The sequence below is a fragment of the Meriones unguiculatus genome, chromosome 17, assembly GCF_030254825.1.
Source record: "Meriones unguiculatus strain TT.TT164.6M chromosome 17, Bangor_MerUng_6.1, whole genome shotgun sequence".
Lineage (NCBI taxonomy): Eukaryota > Metazoa > Chordata > Mammalia > Rodentia > Muridae > Meriones > Meriones unguiculatus.
The window spans coordinates 46856614-46878793 of NC_083364.1; the positions used below are offsets into that span (position 1 = coordinate 46856614).

General features: G+C 40.6%; 1 protein-coding gene across 5 annotated transcripts in view; it reads left to right on the forward strand.

The window, feature by feature from the left end:
- The window catches only part of Ccdc191 (coiled-coil domain containing 191), a 66561-nt gene that overhangs the window by 15384 nt on the left and 28997 nt on the right, over window positions 1-22180 (forward strand). For all 5 annotated transcript variants that reach the window (XM_060370441.1, XM_060370442.1, XM_060370440.1 and 2 more), the window contains 4 exons: window positions 1080-1258; window positions 2666-2889; window positions 7033-7186; window positions 19029-19219. In XM_060370441.1, the coding sequence (XP_060226424.1) occupies window positions 1080-1258; window positions 2666-2889; window positions 7033-7186; window positions 19029-19219 (748 nt within the window). The remainder of the gene's footprint in view (window positions 1-1079; window positions 1259-2665; window positions 2890-7032; window positions 7187-19028; window positions 19220-22180) is intronic.

Consider the following 22180-nt stretch of genomic DNA (forward strand, 5'->3'; position numbering starts at 1 on the left):
ATGTAGCAATTAAAAGTATTTCTTGCCCATATATTATCAGATAACTATTTACTTTGACAGAGAGGACACTTACACATTCACATATCATTTTATAATTATAAAATGCTTCTTACACTTTGATTCATTTTCACTTACAAGAGAGGGTATTTCTCTTCTCAGGATTTTTCCTTTCTTTTCCTCTTTTGTACAAAGCTAGTGTCAGACAAATCAAATAGCAGACTTCTAAAGGGTCTTCTCCTGTACTTCAGGGGCTTGGGGTTTTGTTTGTTTGCTTGCTCGTTTTCCTCTGAAGATAGGCTACCAGCGTAATGGTAGGGTAGCTTTCCACACCTGACTCAGGCAGCCTTGGTGAAACCAGCTGGTGCTATTCCTCTTGCTAGGACTCTACAAAAATCTCCCAGGAGAGAATCACAGTCGTGAACTCTAAAAGCTAGAAGACTACTTTAATGTCACCTAGTCTAACTAGTGTCCTTAGTCTCTAGGCAAGCATACACTAACCCTACAGTGAGGGTTACTACTGCACTGCTATTCAGGTTGCTTAAAGGTGACGCAGTAGCCACACCCAGCCTGGGCCAGGATGTGAAGGAGTCCCTGGGACACTCCCACAGGACTGGTTGGATGTAAAGCTGCATCCCACTTTACGTGGTAGTCTGATCGTTTCTTAAAAAGTTTAGTGTGGACACATTAAAAGGTACCATAGTATAGTCATTCTGCAGCACCTAGGAGAAGAACGTGGGTTAAACCCAGGGCTAACATGTACTAGGGTAAGAGCTGTACCACTGAGCTATATGTTGGCATTAATTGAGGATTGTTTCTAAGCAAGAGAGTTTTTGAAGTTGTTTAGGCTAAAGTAATACCTTTTAGATTTGGCTGTGAAGAAGTCCTTAGTGACTTGGGTGAGGACAATTCCTGATGAATGGAGCTTTGTTCTTTTTTCTCAAGGTGAGGGCCATACTCATCCAGCTGCCATTACTACTTCCCACTTGTTAAACAATCACAGCCTTGTATTTTTTGGAATTTTTATGTAAATATGAATATTATTTTTTTAATTCCCTTTTTGTTGTTTTTTTCACTCTCAGATTTATGTGGCTATTTGGAGGAAGAAGAGGAAAGTGCCAGTGTTCAAAAATTTATAGAGCATCTGCTCCATAAAGAAGTGGTGGATTCTAAGATGATGGAAGAGCTTGGAATGAAGGAAAACCAAGGCAAGAGGCAGCAGAAGGATCCTCGTCTTACCATGGAGATGAGACATAAGCAGGTGGGAGGGAAAAACAAAATTAAAATGGATAACAGGAAGCAGTCTTTGTGTAACACATTTAATAAGCTTAAATAAAGACTTAGGCTTTATTATGAAAAGGGTGCCATCTGTGGTTTGGTAAGGAAGAATAAAAATAAAATATAAGAACTTCAGAAGAAAAATAATTCTCATAAACTGAGAGTAGGAAACAATTTATTTAAGAAATAACCAAAATTAGAATAATTGATTTTGACCAGTTGAGTACTGAACTAAACTTTATTAGTGTGAATGTGGCACTTCCGATTATAAATATGTAGATTGCATTTGCTCCAATTTGGTCTTTGAATGGTGACATTAATATATTATCATGAATATTCTGCTGGATATTATAAGGATAATTCTTTTCTAGACAAGTAAAATTCACTCATTTTGTGATTATAATTTGAAAAGGAGGACAGATCTGAATTAAATCTAGTTCAGCTGTTTTGAATTGGAAAGGCATATGGGAACTTTCCTTCCTTCAAAAGGAATAGTAGGTAATAGAGGAAAAGGCAATTTGTGTGCCTTGCAAAGGAGTTTTGGGAACTCAAAATGACCGTGTCTTTGCCATAAGACCAGGACTAAGACTGAACTGGCACCAATATCTACGTATGTGTGTACTGTCTTTTTATAACACTAGATTTCTAATTACAAATTGTGAATATTCACTGTTTGAAAAATTAAGGTATGCCCAGCCAGCCATGGGAATGTTAAAGAAATGGGATCCCTGTTTAACAGAAGGAAGAAGGGAAGGTTCAATAAGACATATGCCCATTGTCTATAAGCGTTACCACAACTAGTGGGTAGAAGTAGGGGTAAAGTTAAGAGAGCAGCAAGCCTCCGAAGAGTTGGTGTTGAAAAGGATGATGTGCTTGCTTGGAATTATCCATAAATGTCTTGCCTTTGGTTTCCAGCTGTGGCCACAGGTGCTGGCAGACTTAACTAAGGATAGAAATGAATAGAGCCTTGTAATGTTCCTTAAGGGAGTACTGTTCCGTCCTTCAGAGTTCAGCCAGCCTGAAGCATCCCTAGTCTTTCTTAAATGATTGCTAACATGCAGAGCCTAGGGAGAAAGTAGTCATATATACACTGGACAAGCTTAAGAATGGGAGGTCATTTCTGAATAAGATCCAAACTTTGGGCTCTGACCCCTGTGTTGCACTCAGCTTTCCCATCATGCAGTGGAATCATCCCCAGCTGGTGAGAGTCCTCTTCATCTGATTGCTTATAGAACTTTGTGTTGGTTTTCACCCCGGAAGCAAATGAACTGCTTTGTTTTTCCAATAAGCAATGGGGTTCTGGGTGAGAATGTTTTTAATTGGTTGTATTCTGAACTTCAAAATGTGTCCCAAGTGTCTACCTATGCATTCTACTTGTGATTTCTGTAAGGTCAAAGAAAATCGCTTAAGACGTGAGAAACAACTGGAGTTCCAGGGAATGGAAAATGCCCTGAAAAAAGCAGCTTTCTTGGAGGCTCAGTGCCTAGTTCAAGAAGAAAAGAGAAGGAAGGCTGTACAGGCCAAGAAAGAGAAGGAGGGGATTCAGAGAGAGATGATAAAGCTGCGGAGGGAGATAATTGAAAGAAGACACACTGTGGAAGAAGCATGGAAAATGTAAGCCAGTCATGAGCAGAGTGGAGTATGTCTGAAGGCAGACATCTCAGAAGTACTCTCAGGTGTTAAAAATGTGCTGCCATTGCAAACACTGAACACCCACTGTTCCACCACCTTAGCAAACTACTTTTATTTTTCCATGTTTTCTCCTGGTCACGGTCCCCTTGCCTACTTAACTACAACCATCGAGTACATTTACTTTTGTTATCCTGCTGTAGCAAACAGACATGCCTGGAGCCCTGAGGTGTATGTATCATCCCACTGAGCTGCTGGCCCACAACATGATGGCCCCGTCCTATATTGCTAAGCATTTTGGCTATTTAAAATTTTTACCAATAGGGCCAGAGACTATTGGCTTAGTGGGTAAAAGCATTGAATGTTTTTCTAGAGGACCTAAGTTCATCTTCCAAACCTACGTAAGGGGCTCACAACTACCAAGCAACCTGATGCCCTCTTCTGACCTCCATGTGCACGTCACTCATACACATAACCCACACACAGATTCACACATATACACATAACTAAATCTTTTTAAAATTTACCAATATAATAGTGCAGTGTATGTCTTTACTCCTAGAACCTTGTCATTCATTCCTTCGAGTTATATTTTTAGGATATATCCTTACGAGTGTAAGTGTAAGGGGGTAAGTGGTATAGATCTTTTTGTGACTCTCGAAACATTGCCAAATTACTTTGAAAATGAGTTGTCCATCTTTACAGTGTCACCAACTGTGACCAGCTTACTGCACTCTTCTTTATACTGGGAGGTATCATTTTCAGTACTGTTTTCATGTTTAACTGGCATCGTGGTAACTGGTTTGCATTTGGCTCCATAAGATTTTTAAAGGTGGAACATATCTCCTTATTCCTTCCATGTGGTTTTAATTGCCCCTGGCCTGCTGTGAGTTGTGCTAGGGTCTTATTTTCTCATAATCATGCAGCAAGTCACTGTGTTACTGATAAAGACGACCATCTGACATAAGAGGAAAATGACAATAGCCCTCACAGGATGGAGTACGTTATCCATCCTCATGCAGAAAATGAGCTTCACAGGTGAAAAGACTAATGTATTTATTCTGAGAAATAACACTGATGCATGAACTGCAAAAATCTTCCAGCAACGTGACTAAAGTGTCTGAATACTCAGGGCCAGAGAGACTTATTAGGTAATCCTTCCACCCCCATCAGCCTCCACAGCTTTCCCCCTGTGTTCTTGATTGCTCTCATTCTGCCCAATTTCAAACAGCTCAGCAGTGGACGCGTGCTTCACTCCCTCAAGTGCGCTGCTCAGGCCTCCTCCAAATGCTGCTCTTTTCAGAAAGCAATCACCAGTGTTTTAGTGAGTTCTCACTGAGGTCAGCCTTGCTTTTCAGATTGCTCCCAAGCCTTGAAAAAATAGGCTGACCTAAAATAAATTGTGAAAACGGGTAACATTGATGGAAGCAGGATGCTCTGTTCAGTTCACAGTGGGCACTCAACACATGCTCGCTGACCAGTCATTTCTTATCAAAGTTAAGTCTTACCTGTGGTTATAGTGACACAGATAATGAACTCTGCTTCTAGGTGGATAAACTGATTTGAACTTTTCAGACAGCAGTTTGGCAATAAATAACAAAAATCATCAAGTGGTATTTTCCTTTGACCTGGGAATTCTAGTTCTAGAAAAATTGCCCTAAGAACTGATCAGAAATGCAAAGATGTTTATACAGTGACAGCTAAAATAGCATTATTAATAGTAACAAACAATAAATGTTACAAAATTATTAGACACTGATTATATAACGAAGCAGGATTGACATGTTATGAATGTGTTTTCTGTATAGAAATACGAATGGCTCTTCTACCTCAGCAATATTCACAATTGATTAGATACTATTTTCATGACAGGTATATATCCTGATGTTATTTTAAACCTCAGATCCCCATTCTAGAGCTGTATTCTGTGTTTATTTACCTGGGGCCTTGCATTTGCAGTCTGCCACTGAGCTCCATCCTAGCTACTAGAACTTATATAATGCCCCTCATGGCATGACTAGACACATCCAGTGTGACATTATTCCAGAACTAGTGTTTTGGAAAGATCCAGTATGATTTTTAGTTGATAGGACCTTTTCTTTTGTCTTACTTGTAAGTTTTCCTGAATCTGCCTTACTTCATAAAATACTTCCTTACAGAAATTTATTAATTACAAAAAAAAAAAAGAACAATAGCTTTGGGGATAGAGAGATGGCTCAGTAGTTAAGTATATTTCTTGGTCTTCCAGAAGACTGGAGTTCAGTTCCCAGTACCCACGCTGGGATGCTTTACAGCTACAATAACTCCAGTTCCAGAGGAGCTGGTGAGGCGCCTACACACATGTGGCATACAGATACACAAATGAAAATAAATTTGAAAATCAAATGAACAGTAGATTTATACTAGTCAGCCTTAACCAAGTGAAGCAGGCTAGAGTCACCAGTAATAAGATACAACATTATACACCACCTGTATGACATGTGAAAATGAATGACATAGTGTCTGTATTCTAGGTTCTTCTCTACTTGAATTTCTACAACTGTAAAGCTCCTGAAAGTCTAGGTGATTGCGTGGGTTTTCATAGCTGATACAACATTTCTTACTGTCTGGTCTACATCATCAATAGTATATGTTTTATCTATGTGCATCTGTAATTAATACCGATAAAAAGACAATATTGGGAACTGGTTGTGTAGCTCAGTTGGTAGAGTGCTCACCTAACATGCACAAAGCCCTGGGTTTGATCCACAGCACCACATAAATGTAGTGACACATGACCACATGACTGTCATTCCCCACTTAGGAAATGGAGGCACAAGGATCAGGAGTTCAAGGACTGCCTGGGCTACATGAGACTGTCTCAAAAAAAAAAAAAAAAGAGGCAAATGTATAAGGTCAGTTGAGTTAGTAAGTGAGGGAGGATGGCCTGCAGGGAGGTAGAAGGGTAGGAAGATTCCATTGTCTCTTTAGTAATCTTTGATTCTATTAATTTTTCTTCCTTGAAAACCTATAAAAGGCATGATAGGAGTCTCCTTCCTCTTTTACTTATGGGTTCATTTAGCCCTCTAATAAGAAGAGATAGGGGCTAGGAAGATGGCACAGGGGGGAAAGTGCTTGCCAAAACCAACTAAAAAGCCTGGTGCTGTTCCAAGTTGTTCCAGATTGTAAAGAAAGAGACCACCAACTCCAACTGAAGTGCCTGGGCAAGGAAACTTTACTCTTGGTCAAGAAAGAAGGTCTGCTTATAAGAGTGACCAAACCGAGTAGGAAGTACATTTGGATTGTATTCTAGTTCAGGTGGTGGCTGTGTTTTTTCCCCTTTGGCTGGGGTCTAGCCTCACAATGTTTTTCAGCTGGCTAGTCTGAAAAGAGTTGGCACAAAAGAGGAAGGGAAAAGAGTCAATGCTCAGAGAACAGGGTCACTGATCCAGGCCATCAAATTCCTAGACTAGAGCACTGGACCTTTGTATAAACAAAGGTTTTACTGGTTGGAGAGGATTAAAACATTTGCATAAAAATCTTATAAGGTAGGGGTGATAAAAAGATTTGAATTCCTTGTTTTATAGTGTTTGATACAAAAGACTCATGCTTGGTATTTCTAATCCCAGTAGTCCTGGTGCAGGTTGGGTAGCAAAGACAGGACAGATACCCTGAATAAGAAATGCAATGGCTGAAACAAGAGAGGCTGCTTCAAACCAAGGTGGAAGAGAACCAGCCCTCAAAAAGTTGTTCTCAGACCCACATGTGTGTTGTGTCACATGTGTATCCTCTGTCTCTCTCTGTCTTTCTTTCTCTTTCTCTCTCTCTCACACACACACATACACAGAAAATTTTAAAAGGAAAAACAAAAACATGTCTACATTACAGAGTACTTTATAGATATTAATTGACAAACTTTGATCCAGATACAGCTTTGTAGTAATGTCAATAAAAATGCTTCGTTAAAGCATCTAACGGGCTGTTTATCAAAGTACTTAATTGATTTTGTTGATATATTATAAAATAACAAACTAAGATTTTTTTAAAGTCCCCCTACTCTGTAACATTTAATGTTCATTCATTCAATGCAGTAGGCTATAATTACTTGTTATTAAATCTAATAGCTGTTTTTAAAATTGTTACTAATAGAGAAAAGAAAAGGCAAGAAGAAAATTCTCAGAGGAATCCAGAGGAAAAAATGACGGAAAGTGCTCACATACATCAGGGTGAGGAAAAAGTTGAAAAAGAAAGAAAAAGAAAACTGAGGGAAATACTAATCCGGACTTTCAAGGAAAATCACCAGGTGAGAATTACAGTGCATCCCCATTCAGCATCCGGGAACATGAATGACAAGAAGCTCCATCAGAGATGGAATAAAGTATGCTGGGTATGGTGGGTCACACCTGTCATCCCATCTCTTGTGAGGCTGAGGCAGAAGGATCCCTACAAGGCAAGCTTTGGCTACCTAGCGAATTCAAGAGTCATTGGAGCTCCATGGTGAGACCATATTGCAAAAAAGAAAGGAGGGGGAGATGGAGAGTTCATCTTAAATATGTAAATCAGCCCCAGCATTATTTTCCCTGCTGCCGGCTGAGCTGGTGTACAGGTCAGGGCATCAGGTCCCTGATCTGAGGTGTTCTTCCATGCTGTGGAATTGTGTGTGAGTCCCCAGAATCTAAGAGCCATGCTTAGGATTCCTTCTGAAAAACCACTTTATAATAGCTTTTAACTACCCCTTTGGCAGTTTTTGGGCGCAGGGCTTCTGCTTTGACAGACTTAGGGACAGTTAGGTCTAGTTATGCAGATGATGCAGACAGCACAAGAACAAGCCTCTTGCCTTCTGGTATCTGAAATCCACATGCAATGATAACTTACATCCCTTCTTCTCTCGCTAAGGACCTAGTTACTTTTTTTTCTTTTATTTAGAAGAACTTTTATAGAAACAATAAATAGTGATTTTCCAAAACTTTAAAATTTTTATTTTTATTCCCAAAGAGCAAGCATAGTAGATGATTGAGTAACTGACTAACTTTTGTTGACAAATGTATGTGCTCCACACCAGTTACCTTTGAATTTCTGTGACCAAAATACCTGACAGATTAAAAAAAATGTGAACAAGGAAAGCTTCGTTTTGGATGATGGTTTCAGGTTCAGTTCATGATCCCTGGCACTAAAGTAAACATCATGGCAGCAGAAGCACTTGGTAGAACACAGCTGTTCACATCACAGCATCCAGGGAACAGAGAGGCAACTAGAAAGTGGTCAGAGATCTACCTTCAACATCCCTCCCTTACTGACCTATTTCTCCATGTAGGCTTCCACTCTCAAATTTCCAGGATCTCCCAGAATAGCTCAACCAGGTATGGACCAAACATTCAAAACGTGAGCCTCCAGGGAACATTTCATATTCAAACCGTAACAACTTCTCTTATTATTGAAGCAGCTCTTTCAGTGAAGGGCAATTGATCAAAATATAAATTAGGGATTATAACGTTTCATATAAAATTAATTTCTTGGCAGATTTGTAAATGAGATGGTTGGATGAGAAAAGATAAATATGTATATTTTCTAGCTCCCACAACACCTACACCAGGGCCTTAGGCATTGCTAAAATTCATGAAAATTAATAGAATGAATACATAAATGAGTAGATTTAACAAGTGGAAAAAGAGTGTAGGAATATACTAAGGGAGCTTGATAAATGTAGGAATAGACATAAAACGGCCCTGGAAATCTGTAACAGGAATTTGAATGTGATATGGATATCTAAAATAAAAGGAAAAAAGTAGTCAACATGAGTTATTAAAAGGTGGATGCATTTTATGGTGACATCCTTGACTGATGGGTAGGAATTTGTCCTTATTCCAATATTAAAAATTTAGTCCATTTTAGTTTCAGAAATAGAAGGAAATGTAAAGAGTTAGGATTAGTATTTTAAGAAAGACTTAGATTCTTAGATTCTGTATCTTGCAAGAGATAGATGTAGTTAGTGTGTACTTCAATAACAATAATAAAGATTCCTAATAAAAAATTAAAAATGGGCCAGGGATGATATCTCAAGCCTTTAATCCCAACACTTGGGAAGCAGAGGCAGATGGATCCCTGAGTGTGAGGCCAGACTGGTCTACATATTGAGTTCTGTGACAGCCAGAGCTACACACACACACATACACACACACACACACACACACACACACACACACACACACACACAGCTGGAGAGAGGGCTCAGTGTTTCAGAGCATGCACTGCTCCACCAGAGGACTAGCTTCTATTCTCAGCTTCCACATGGTGGCGCACAATTGTCTGTAACTCCAGTTCCAGGGGATCCCACACCATCTTCTGGCCTGCACAGGTACCAGGCATGTAAATATATAGTATGTAGATAATACACGCACACACATAAGACAATAAAAGAAAATAGTGAAAGAATTTATATTCAGGGCATCATGAGAAGGCACAAGAAAGCATGCATGATACTTAGCAACCAATCAGAAATAAGACGTGTTTCCTAAAACCTTAATTTAAAAATTGCAGTGCATTCTATTCTATAGTAAAAATCCTGTGTTATAGATATAATAATGTTTTAGATGGAGTTGCAGAGTTAATAATAGCAAAATTATTACACCATCTAAGTCTGGTTGCTTTGTTTGAAAAGGACATGTCAGTGTATTTAGAAAAGTGACGATATTTGAATGAATGACCCTTGTTTTGCCACAAATCACACTTGAGTTTCTTTGCTCATGCATTATTATGTTTAAGGTTCTATTTTGCAGGTTGATTTTGGTGTACAGAAGACGTACAAAAATTTACTAGACAGTTTTTGAACCCTGTCACTGGACCTTTCCAGTGGTGAGCAAGTCTAGTGGTCAGTCTAGGAAATTATTACCACTGAGAGAGACGTGGTAGACCATCACTCACTTTCCCACTGACACCCTTCTCCTATCCGAGGACTCAACCCGGAATCCAGCCCCTTTTCAGGTGTCTTCGTAGTTTCCTCATATGACAGATCCTCAGTCTTTCCCTGAACTCATGACCTTGGTATTGTCTTTGGTTTTTTGTTTTCTTTTTGGAGTTTTGTTTAGAGAACTAGTTAGGCATTTTATAACTCATCTCAATTTCGGTTTTCTGGGGTGTCTCTAGCTTGGAATGAGATTTTTGGTAAGAATACCTCCAGGAATGATATGTGCCTTTCTCCTACATGTCAAGCAGTACATAGTGGTTGATCACTTCGTTAAACACGTGTCTCCTGAGTTTCTCCATTAGAAACTTACTATTTTCTCTTTCATAATCCACAGAGGAAATATATATATAAATATATATTCCAATATATATTCTAATTCCAGTACAACAGTACAGGCTTTTATATATATGTGTGTGTATGTATATGAAATCTATATATTACAATGTACTAATTCCAGTACAACAGTACAGGGGTGGGAGTCATGTTCTTCCTCCCCTTCCCTTCTTTGTAAGTTACACCTTAACTGTCTGAATGTGTATTATCATTGTGAAATCATAAGATTTTCAATGGAGTCCAGGTGCTCCACCGCATTTGTAGCATTTTCTCCTGACATAAGAAAGCCGGTTCATTTATCTATATTCTGTTGACTTGTAGTTCATTCCTACTTCACTGTAAATGTAGTTTGAGAATTGCAACCCAAGAGCTGGGTGTGATGGGGAAACTGGGTGTGATAGGGCACCCCCTATATTCTCAACACTGGGAATTTGGAAGGAGGAGAATCAGGAAACCAAGGCCAATTTCTGATGTGTAGTATGTTAAAGGCCAGTCTAGATTATGTAGACTATGTCTCAAAACAACAACAACAAAAACCCCTGTCTACAACTATGGGAGCAAATCTACAGCACAGTATTTGTCTAGTTTTACTTTTAGCCTTACAGTTTTCAGTCAAACTATTATTTTCCAACATTACTTAACTTCTTCCCTTCTTCTTCAGTGTGGTTGCATTATCTATTATGATATGGGTCTTAAACCTCTAACTGTACTTCTGCAGCAGGTGTCTGAAAAACAGTAAAACCCACCTACCTGACTCCTCACACCTTTTCATAGACATAGCTGGAAATAGGATAGTCTTGAGGTAAATTCCAGTGCAGGTCTGATTCTGTATTCCTGCCCAGTTCTAAAGGTGCCCAAAGCTGCCTTCACTGGCCACAGTATAAACAAAAAATGCCCAGTGACTCATGTCAGGGCAAGGTAGCAGCTTGTGTATGTACTCAGAATATTTGACTGCACGAACCTGGAAGAAATAGTCACATAGCATATTATCAGGGAGACCCTCAGGACTCTCTTTCTGGAAATTGCTCCAGCTTATGTCTCTATTGTTTCTTGTACTTTGATTCTGGATTTTAATTGTACCTCTAGATTCTTAACTTCTCATTTAAGTCATTTATTTAGTTAGTCTGTTTCTTTAAAGACAAGCTTCCTACGGTAGCCCAGGCTAGCTGGCAGCTTGCTATGTGACACAGGCTGGGCTCAGACTCAAAGCAGTCCTCTTGCAGCAGCTGCCCCACAATGCAGGTGGTCATATAATTAATAGACTTCTGAGAGAAGCTGCTCTCTCAGTCAGGTGCAGCGCCCAGCATACACCACTCCTCCCCATCTTCAGCTTTCCCCTTCACTGTGTCAGGAGCTTGTTTTCAGATAGCAACTTTCCAGTAGAGCCTCTCCTATTTTCTCTTTGATCTGGCAGTGAAATCTCTTAGGGAGACTCAGCAATTCATGTGTCGTAGCTAATTAGCAGAAACAACATGGGATTAACTATGAAATTCTTAACACTGTGTGGAAAGTGCCTTCTTAATTCTCTATTCTGAAATACATTTTTGTTTAATAAGATTAGAAACTCTGTGATCCCTTCTGCTTGGGAAAGTCGTAGAGAACAATGGAAGATGGGGTGATATTAGCCTAAATCTTCATTCTCTGGGGAGAAGGTTTTGATTTGCTTATTTGGTTAGGTTTTTCTGCTAGAGGGTAAGATAATAATGACCCACAGGAATCATTGTTAATATTATGCCTGTGGCGTAGAGCCGTCCAAAAATCCATCCTAAACTAGACCAAGAAAGCATGGGAGAAGGCAAACAGCATTTTTTTTTCCTGGCAGGATGTTGGAAACTGTAGTTAAATACCTCCTTCATACAGCATGCCTCCTTTCCAGAGATCTTACTGTTACCACAATGCCTGCAGAGCACTGAAACAAAGCCATTTCTGGAGTGACACAGTCACTGTCCTCTCTGCGGTGTCAGGGAGGGGGCCTCCTTGCAAATCCAAGTGCAGAGGAAGAGAGACGCCAAAACACGTGAAGCGTGTGAGATCGGTGCGACTCTGCCTCTGGGTTTATTGCCAAAGGCACTATGTGGGATATATTTTTTTAAGTGCTTCAGACATGTATGTGTCACTTTTATATAGTCAACTTTATAGAAAATTCCCCACTAAAATTTCATCCGATTTGACAAGGAGGTTTCTTTCTTGTTGTCATTTTTCCTTGTCTCACCTTATGAGTAACCCAGTTTCCCCATTCTCATGAGGGGACTGGAGCTTAGAGCCGGAATTTGTCCCTTCAAGGTGCTGTAAGCGCAGAGGTTGCTCTTCTTCAGCAGTGTTTGTCGCTAGTGCTGGATCTCTGAGCCCCAGGCCTCACAGTCAGCAGGTACTCTACCCGTACCTATTCTGCAGTAGATTTGTTGTTGTTGTTTTGTTTTGTTTTCAAAAGATACTGATTAAAATTTGCTTTTAAAAATTAAGGGGAAGCTGGGCAGTGGGGGTGCGTGCTTTTAATCCCAGCGCTTAGGAGGCAGAGGCAGGAGGATCTCTGAGTTCAAGGCCAGCTTTGTCTACAGAGTGAATTTCAGGACAGCCAGAGATACACAGAGAAACCCTGTCTCTCAGAAACAAACAAAATTAAGGAGAAAGTCTATGGCATAAGTTCAGGTCATTCTCTAAAAACTTACAGCCTAGAATAAGTTTTTTTCTTAAACACTGGATATTTCTGTTGAATATTTATAAAATTCTCCTGTGGGTGAGGACTGTGACATTACTCATTGTCTTAATGTTGGGCCACCCTAGAGCTGAAACAAGCTTTTGTCTGATGTACTCTGAGGTAAGATGGTTCTTACCATAGTTTATGTGTATGTGCTCAGGTCTGGAGGAGGTGAGGCAAAGAGTATGGGCTGATGGACAGATGAGAGCATCTCGAAGGAAAAGAGAAGGCTATGGGGAACTGTGGCCTGCCTTCCCTAAAGATATGGTGATATCCTAAGATCTAGTCCAGGAAAGAAGTCCTGTCCTAGACTGATCAGGCTGTAAGCTGCATTGTAGTTAGACTGACCAATTGCTTCCTGAAAGCCTACTCCTTCTAGAACAACATAGAATAGTTTTTCAATAAATATAATATTGTTGATTAGAACTTACAGCATTACGAATTTACCAAACATCCTTATGTTACCTATATATACTGACACATTTATGGGTAAAATGTTAGAGTGTCTGATGTCTGGGATTTAGCTGTGGACTCTACAGGTGAGGGAAAGGTATAGGAAGACCGAAGAATCCCCTGATTGGCAAAAGTTTTGATAAATTTTGATGCTGGGTGAAGGGGTTTTCTTGCTGTACTTTTGAATATGCTTGTTAAATATGAAACTAAAGGTTGTAAAAAAAATAAATTTAGAAGAAGAAAGAGTAAAATTGAATATAGAAGTGTCTCCTGGTAGAGGTTTTCGGACTTTAGGCCTCTAGAGTTTTCCATGGCACCTGACAGAGTCCATCACTTAGTACTGTATCCTGGAAGCTTAATGATGTTCTTCTAATGAAGTCAGTTAAGGAATCTAGATGATTGGTGGGGTTGGGGGCCAAAACAATGAAAAGTAGGAGTAGGATAAGTCATAGGGCAGAATTTAAGGCTGGTCCTCCCACTGCAGACTTCTGTTGCTGTGGTAAAATCTTCAAGCCCCAGGTTCTTTGTCACTCCTGTGGTGCCTTTACTTATGAATAGTGGTCCCAAGAGAAAACAAGGCAATGAAGATTTCTTCTAGTTTCAGTGTGGGATGTCTGTTCCTTTCAGAATGGGAATAGAAAGGGGTCCCTAGGGTGTTCTCGGGAGGGCAGCCTTCTTCCTGACATTTGAACCTCAGCCAAGTCCCCTAGACTACTGGTTGCACCACAGTTAGTTCCATTCAGCAAAAATAAATTGTAAACTTGTTGACATTTTTGTCCTCTTTACAATTCATTGTTTATTTTTCCATGACAGAGAATTTTGATGCAATTATCACCGAGCTTTCTGACAAAAGGGAAATAGCTGAGGAATTTTGATGAGTTACCCACTTCATTAATCAGAACAAGCATCTCTAGTGACAGGGTTAGAATTACAATGAAGATTAGATAGCAAATTGCTGTTCCACCTAGTGTCAATCATCTGCAGTGACAGCAGTGTGATTACACTTCAGGGAAGAGCTTTTCTTGCCAACAAAACGAGGGCAACTCCAGTGCAGGTAATAAATTTAGCAGGGTGGGCTGTCATTTCTTCTCTTGAGTGGAATCCTTAAAAACTAAATGCTGTCTTGTGGAAGATTTTAAGGGGAAGACAGCATTTCACTTTAAAACTTTCTCTCACATTGTAGTATTGTATTTGAAAAATTATTATAGATACATACTTGGGTACAGTTCATCCCCACAGTGATTTTCTCTGGTTCATTTACTGTATCAAGCCTATCAGTACAGCTGTAATAAAGAGATGGTAAAAGCTAGGGGGAAAGCATATGATTGTATGTGGAAACCATCAGCAACCAAACCCAATACAGAAACAAGTGCAGTAAGAAAGAAGTGGAGAGAGGTCATGTTGGTTACGTGGCTAGGAAAACTTTCAAGTTTTCCTGGCTTGACCAGAATGACCTCCTCTTCCAACTTAAGCATGCTTTTAAATAGCTCTCCTTACAACAAGCAAAGGGCTAGAGCACCGTTGTAGTTCTGGACTGTGACCTTATCAGGAGAAACAGATCTGGGAGCAGCAGGCAGTTTACTGGGGATGCGGAGGGTGGCCTTTAATCCTCATTGTCACCTTGCCTGGGTTTAGAATCACCCTGAGAACCTCCTGGGAGGGATTGCTGAGAGGTTTACTGGAGGAAGAAGACCCATCCTGAGTGTGAACAGCGCCGTCCCATGGACTGTCCCAGACCAAGTCAAAAGGACAAAGCGAGCTTGGATCAACAGTCATCCCTCTGCCTCCCAGTTGTGGTACAGTGTGGCCAACCGCCTCACACTGCCACAGCTACTAGACCATTGCAGCTGTCACCTTTCCCTGCCATGATAAACTGTGCCCTTGAACCTGGAGCCCAAATAAACCTTCCTTTAAATTGCTTTTGCCAAGAATGTTGTCACAGCAATAAGAAAAGTGACAAATATCAGAGTGAAGGGAACAAATGGATGCTATCTGTGGCAGCATGATACTTCTTGCCCCTTCTAAGTTAAATGAGGGGACTGAGAGTACATTCCTTTCTCCAGTGTTTTCTTCAAGCACATTTATAAGACTCACGTTTACCTAAATAATGTTTACTACACATCAAGAATAACTAAGCAGCCATCTTTGATTCATTCTTTATTCTTTAATCTAAATATTAATGAGATTGCTTTGAGCAAGTGGGGGGGGGGAAGGCCCAGTAGCAAGCTTATTTCAACAAAGCAGTGCTCCAGGCGCCTGTCACTGTGCTGTTGTTAGCTTTTGCACAGTGGGGCCTACTCCAAACCCTTGACCTCCTACCCTTTGCCAGTCCTCCCCACCCCCCGTCTTAACCCTGGGATTCTAAAGGAACAAATTAACTACAGAGTTTATAAAGTCTAGCCTTGCTCTCCTAAATTCAGGTAAGTTTCTAGCAGATGCTGTTCTACCATGGTAAGTCGTGTGTAGGTTTTTCTGTTGTTTTTTGTTGTTTGTTTATTTTTTCAGTTTCAAAGCAGAGAACATGCCCTCCACTGTTAGGATAGATTAATTACCCATAGATTAGAGGCATCACCAGGATGCCAGAAGGTTTGAGTTTTGGCCTTGGAATTAGCACTAACGCTTTACTTTGTGAATTCAGTCATTAGCATTTCTCCATTTAAAGTTTTAATTCAATGAGCTGAATGATAAGAATACTTACTTATTTATATCAAGAGGCTCATGAAAATCCAAGGACATGAGTGGGAGAGATGGTGAGCAGTTATGAGCACTAGCCAGTCATGTACAGGACCTGGGTCATGCTCTCAGCATCCACATGGTAGCTCACAAACATCTGTAACTCCAGCTCCAAGAGAGCCAACACCTTCTTCTGGCCTCCACAGACACCAGGCACTCAAGTGGTATATAGACATGTATGCAGGAAAAACATCCATAGACATAAAACAAAAATTTCAAAAAATTACAGAGATTATCAAGTTGGATTGTGTTTGCACTATTTCACTATAAATATGACCCAGGAATTGAGAAACTCAATATAGATAAGCACAGAATATTTCACCAAGCCAATCAAGAGGAATTTGTTCTCCTTCTGTTTTTCTTTCTGTGATTCAAGGACTTGAAACCGGGGTCTTACACATGCTAAGTAAGAGCTCCCACTGAACTACATCCCCAGCTCGAGGAAAATCTTAATGAATCTGATAAATTGATCCAGGCTATTTTCTTTTGATAGTGGCACTTATTAACAACATACTATGTTCTGGGGCTGGAGATAGGGCTTAGTAGTTAAGAATACTTGTGCTTTCAGGGGACCTGAGTTTGGTTCCCAGTATCCACATGATGGCTCTTCATGACCCTTAATTCCTGTTCCAGGGGATCCATTTTCTATTTCTGAGCTCCTTCCGAACCAGCCACCCTCATTGTACACAAACATACATGTAGGCAAAATACTCATACATATAAAAATTAAATAAATAAATCTTAAAAAATACTTTTAAGATGCTATATTCTGTAAGATAGAGAAGCAAATGATAATGGTAAAGAGAAAAGCAAACCCCTCAGCCTGGAAGCTCTGTTTCCCCTTGTTGTGGTGAAGGCAAACCCTTTGTACAGTAAGTCTTTCCTCTTCTCTCTTCTGCCTCTCATCCTTATCCTTCCCCCCTTCCTTATGTCCTCCCAATGGACTTGAATTGAGATTCTAGAAAACATGTCCTCATTGGAAGTGATATAAAGGGAATAAAGACTTTATTTAGGTTGTTCATGGTTTCTCCTGATGAGGTGTTATAACACTTTGTGTTTATCTGAATGGGAATGCAACTGATATCCTGTATAGAAAAAGAATTCTGTCCAAGTAGTATATTTCTAAGAACTCTAGCATGTAAGTGAACTTTATTTGTATTTATTGATCTTTTAAAGCTATTTATTATTGTTATGTGTGTCATAATGTAAGTGGGTGGACATACCTAAGTCAGAGGCAGCATGTCCTGCTTAGTTTTGTTGTCACCCTGACACACCTTGAAGAATCACCTCCATCAAATGTCCTGTGGGCATGTCCATGAGGTGTTTTCTCGATTATTGATCGATGTAGGAGGGCCCACATACTATGGGCCTGGGCTGTGTAAGAAAGACAGCTGAATAGGAATCGGGAAGGAAGCCAGTTGGTATCATCACTCCATGTCCTGTGCTTCAGTTCCTACCTCCAAGATCCTGCCTCAGTTCCTGTCCTGGCTTCCCTCAGTGATGGGCTGTAACTGGAAAGCCAAATAAACCCCTTCTTCCCCTGAGTTGCTTTCATTTGTGGCATTTGTCACAACAGAAAACAAACTAGCACTGAGGACAATTTTTTAAAGTCAATTCTCTCCTTTTGGGGTTCTGAGAATAGAACTCAGGTTATCAGGCTTGCAGGACAAGTACCTTTACAGCTGAGGTGTCTCACTGGCCCATCTTTTATTTGTTTCATATTTCCTTATAACCTTCCCAAAGTAAGATTGTTTCTTCAAAAACACTGTTTGGAGCTCCCAAGCTGAAATACAGTGGCAGGTGTGTAGTAAATGCTAAAGCAGCATCCCTTAAATATTTTAAAAGAAGAAAGCAGTTAGTCTGAAGTCTTTGAAACCCAGCCTTCCATTAAAGATACTTCCTGTGATGGTGCCTTTTGTTGGATCTCACACTTAGGGATTCCCAGTTAGGGGTCGCATTCCCTTCTCTCAGGAGTCCCACAGTCTTGTGGAAATCAGGAAACTAAAGTGTGGCAAGTGCTTAGCTGAAGAGTGCAAAGCTTGCTCTGGAATACAGTGAGAGGAGCAGGGAAGAGGTGGCCGTAGGACTATTTATGGGAAATAATCCTGAAGTACGCAGAGAAGGGGCAGGAGGAAAAGGACAGAGAAGTTACTGTGAAGAGGTAGAAAGGAAGTATGGCAGAGTGAGGTTGGTGTTGAGGCCAAGACATGACAGTAGATCTAGAAAGAACAGAATGTTTGATGTTTTGTTTGTTTTGTTTTAATGAGAATAGAATATATAGACAAGGACTGGGTGTCAGTGATTTTTCTCCTTAGACCTGGATCATAAGTGAAGTATACTCTGGGGACTTTGTTTGGGTTGGTGGACCTTGTCTAATTTTCTGTTGCCCGCATAGACACATGAGGACTGGACATCTCTAGGCCTACTCATCAAAACCCTAATAACATGAGTAGTGGTAGCCCCGGTGGACTCATCATTTTTATCTCTCCTGTTTTCAAGAAACAAAGGGCCCATCTGTTTCCCTGAAAACTCCCATGTTCACTTGTATAGGACATGGGTGCTGCTCGAGACAGGACTGGACTAAAGGCTTAGTCTTTGAAGCTCCAGGACATCCCAGCAAGGCAGGTTATGTTGGAAGCAGATCTCTGAAGCTTCTCAAGGCCTCTAGTTCATGTCTAAGGTATGATCTGCTAGCCCAGTTTACCACAAGACCAGTGCCTTGTAGTGAGAATTAAGTATTTTAGTTTAAGTCATGAAGCTGTGGGTGCCTCTGATGCCTAACTTAAGTGTTTCTTATTCCTATAAGCATGAAAGAATTTAGCGTTGTTCTATTCCATCAGAATCACAGGTAATAGATTTGTGTGGAAAAGTGTGATGGGAAAATCTGAGGACAGGGTTGTCAGTGTTGCATATTTGAAACACAAAAGCTGATTGGTAGTGATTTTCCAAATCTTTCCACTTCAGTGTCAAAAACGGTATTTTTCTGCCTGGCATAAGCTGATACTGGATCATAGGATTAAGCTGGGGAAAGCAGGGACCCTGTCTGACTGGAAGCTTCAACTGAAGGTTCTGCGAGCCTGGAGAGACCACACACGATCCCAGAAGTTGGAGCGGGAGACTCAAGCCTTGGAAAATGACCTTAGGGAGGAGAACAGGTACCATTATTTACTTAGACTCTAATGTGTGCTTATCGAGGGTATCTTCCTTCTGAAGAGCCCAAAACTCAACTCCAGAAATGCTGCCCACTCTATCTTATGATACAGTGGTGTTTTCCTATGCCATCCCCAGCTAGAAAGATGTAGCTGAAAAATAGAAGTAAAGCAGATTATCTGATTAAATTGTACAGATGAAGCCCGTTCCCTTTCTGTAAAGGAAGGACTGGGCTTCTGATGCTGACAAACAGCGCTCTACCGTGTACCATCTCACAGTTCTCAAGAGGGAGTTCGGTTTACATGCCAATAATTCTCATTGATAGAATCACTGTCTGCACACAGAATGTTAATTAAGGACGCAGGGAACATCCATCTGGGAGGGCCAACCTGCTGACAGCGATTCCTCCCACACTGCTGCCTTTGGTTCTGCACCTTGTTTAGAGGGTTCTAACGCTTTCATATCGGGTCGCTCTGCTGGCGCTGTGTCACACAGAATTTATTGTCAATGCTTCTTTATTTCACTCTCTTAAAAGGAAATCCATTTTATCTTTCCATTTAAACTTGGAAATGGAAAGATAAAATGGATTTCCTTTTAAGAGGAACACACATCGTGTGTGTGTGTGAGAGAGAGGAGATTTTTGTTTTGTTGTTGTTGCTTGATTGCTTTATGGTGCTTTTTCATATGCTTTTCATATGCTAAACGCATATTTTACTATTAGGCTACACACTCTCAGCCCATCACCTTTTTATTGCAGAATCAATGTCATCTAGGTTGAAGAAACCATTACGCTCTTATGTGTCATCATTACTGACAATTCTCATTCATTCAGGATGAAAAATTAAATGAATAGTATGTAGAAGAGTAATTACATTGAAAGACATAGCTGTGCAACCCTATGATGGCATCAGACCTCGGCAGGTTATGTAGGCCTTTGGCACATGGCCTCTTGTCCTAAAAGAGCTCAGCTATGTGAGGAAAACAGTATCTAGAGACAGTGTAGGTGTTCAGCAATATTGTACAGTGAGGAGTATGGTCCCTTCTGCTGGTGAGAACACAGTAGAGCAAAAATGTCAGTGGGCAGGTAGGTGCCTCAGTTTGTATAGAACAGGCTTCACAGAACACCCTGTGTAGAACAGGGTAAAAGTTGAGCCATCTGGTTTGGCTGGAGACAGTCAAACATGTGGCCTTCAAGTCCACCAGCATTTGAGAAGCAAGTTCACTTGATTGCTTGCTTGTTTTCTTTATTTCTCTTTCTCTTTTTCTTTTTTTCTTTCTTTCTCTCTCTCTCTTTCTCTCTCTCTCTGTCTCTCTCTCTCTCTCTCTCTCTCTCTCTCTCTTTCTCATTTGTGCATTTGTGTGTGAGCCCACATGAGTATATTTGCAGAGGCCCATAGAAGCCGTAAGAGGCCATCAGAACACCTGGAATGGGGTTAATGGGCAGTGGTGAGCCACCCTGTGAGTGCTGGAAAGTGAATCCAAGATGTCTGAGCTATCTCATCAGTTGTCTTCCCCACCTTTTAAAAGATTATTTGTTTTTATTTCACATGTGTGGATGTTCTGTCCGCACGTATTTATGTCCATTCCTGGTGCCTGTGTATGCCAGAAGATGGTTTTGGATTTCCTGAAACGAGCTACAGATGGTCATGAGCCACCCTGTCAGTTGCAGAAACTGTTTCCAGAATCCCTGGACCTCATGATTGTTGTGTGGACTGGGGTGACAGTTTATTGAAAAACTGAATGATGGGAGGGTTTGCTTGGTAGGGAACACAAACTGGAGATAGTGGAAGGGCATAGAGTGGAAAGTGAAATGTTAAAGTTAAAAGCCATCCGTAAGACTTGCATGCTAGAGAAACTTGGAGAAGAAAAGTCTGGAGAACTCAGGATTCCATTCCAATTAAACAGTTTAAATATAAAATCACTAAATGGAGATTTCATAATAGTATAATGTGCAATTTTTTTTTTAAGATCCCAGAACTTTTAGTCTGGTATCTGAGTTATTTTCAGGTATCTATTTTTAAGCGTTCAGAATGGGTACTAAAATTTTTTTAACTGCTGAAGTTAGAAAATATTTAACTTATAATACTTTTGTTTTTTACTATAAAGCTTTAGAACAACAACAACAAAAATATCCTAGAGCAGGACAGCACCTTAGGATTGTCTGATTCAGCCCCTTATTTCACAGATGAGGAAACAAAAGCCCAGAGAGAAGTGACTCCCACAAGCCACATCAAGTGAGTGTGAGACAAAAGCCTTGTTCTTGGGACTCTGAGTCAGATGGCTTTGCCAGACAGTACTGCTTCTCAGTTAAGCCAAACAGCATTGTAGGTGTGGTTTCCTAGCCAGCCATGCTTTAGATTGTGAAGTGAAAAACTCAGAGCGGTCGTTAACAAATGCCAGATCGGCTAAGAAACAGTGGGAGGGAATTAGCTGTGCATGCAGACCCTGTGTCCCCAGCTCTCTGCATGTTGTGTATTGTTCTAGAAACTGTTTTAGGCAACTCAGACCCTGGGCCATCTTCATTGTGTCCTCTGGGGTTTCTCGGACTGCAGGTGATAAGTGAACCAGTTAGTGAAGGAAGCCTCACTTGCTTCATCTCCTGCAGTCTAACTAGATGGAGTCTTTATGCTCTGTTGAGCCACAAGGATAGGTGAGTGCAAGTAGGTAGAGTGGTCACTCATGGGGGAACTTACTGCTCGCTCATGGACAGGACAAAGGGGGTGCTGTAGCTCATGGCAGGATACTGTTGAAATCCCTTGTCTATTATTCAGATGTGAGCTGAGTCCACATCCAGTGTTTCTGTACACACCACAATGGTTTTGTACCCTGAGGCGTCTCTTCATGGTCTCTTCCCAATGCAAGGCCCAGCCTCATGAGCTCTCTTCTGTTCTTCCCACTTTCTCTCTAAACAAACCCCTCTCTTTGTATTCATAATTTAGTAGCCTCCTCTGCTGTCTGAGCCTATT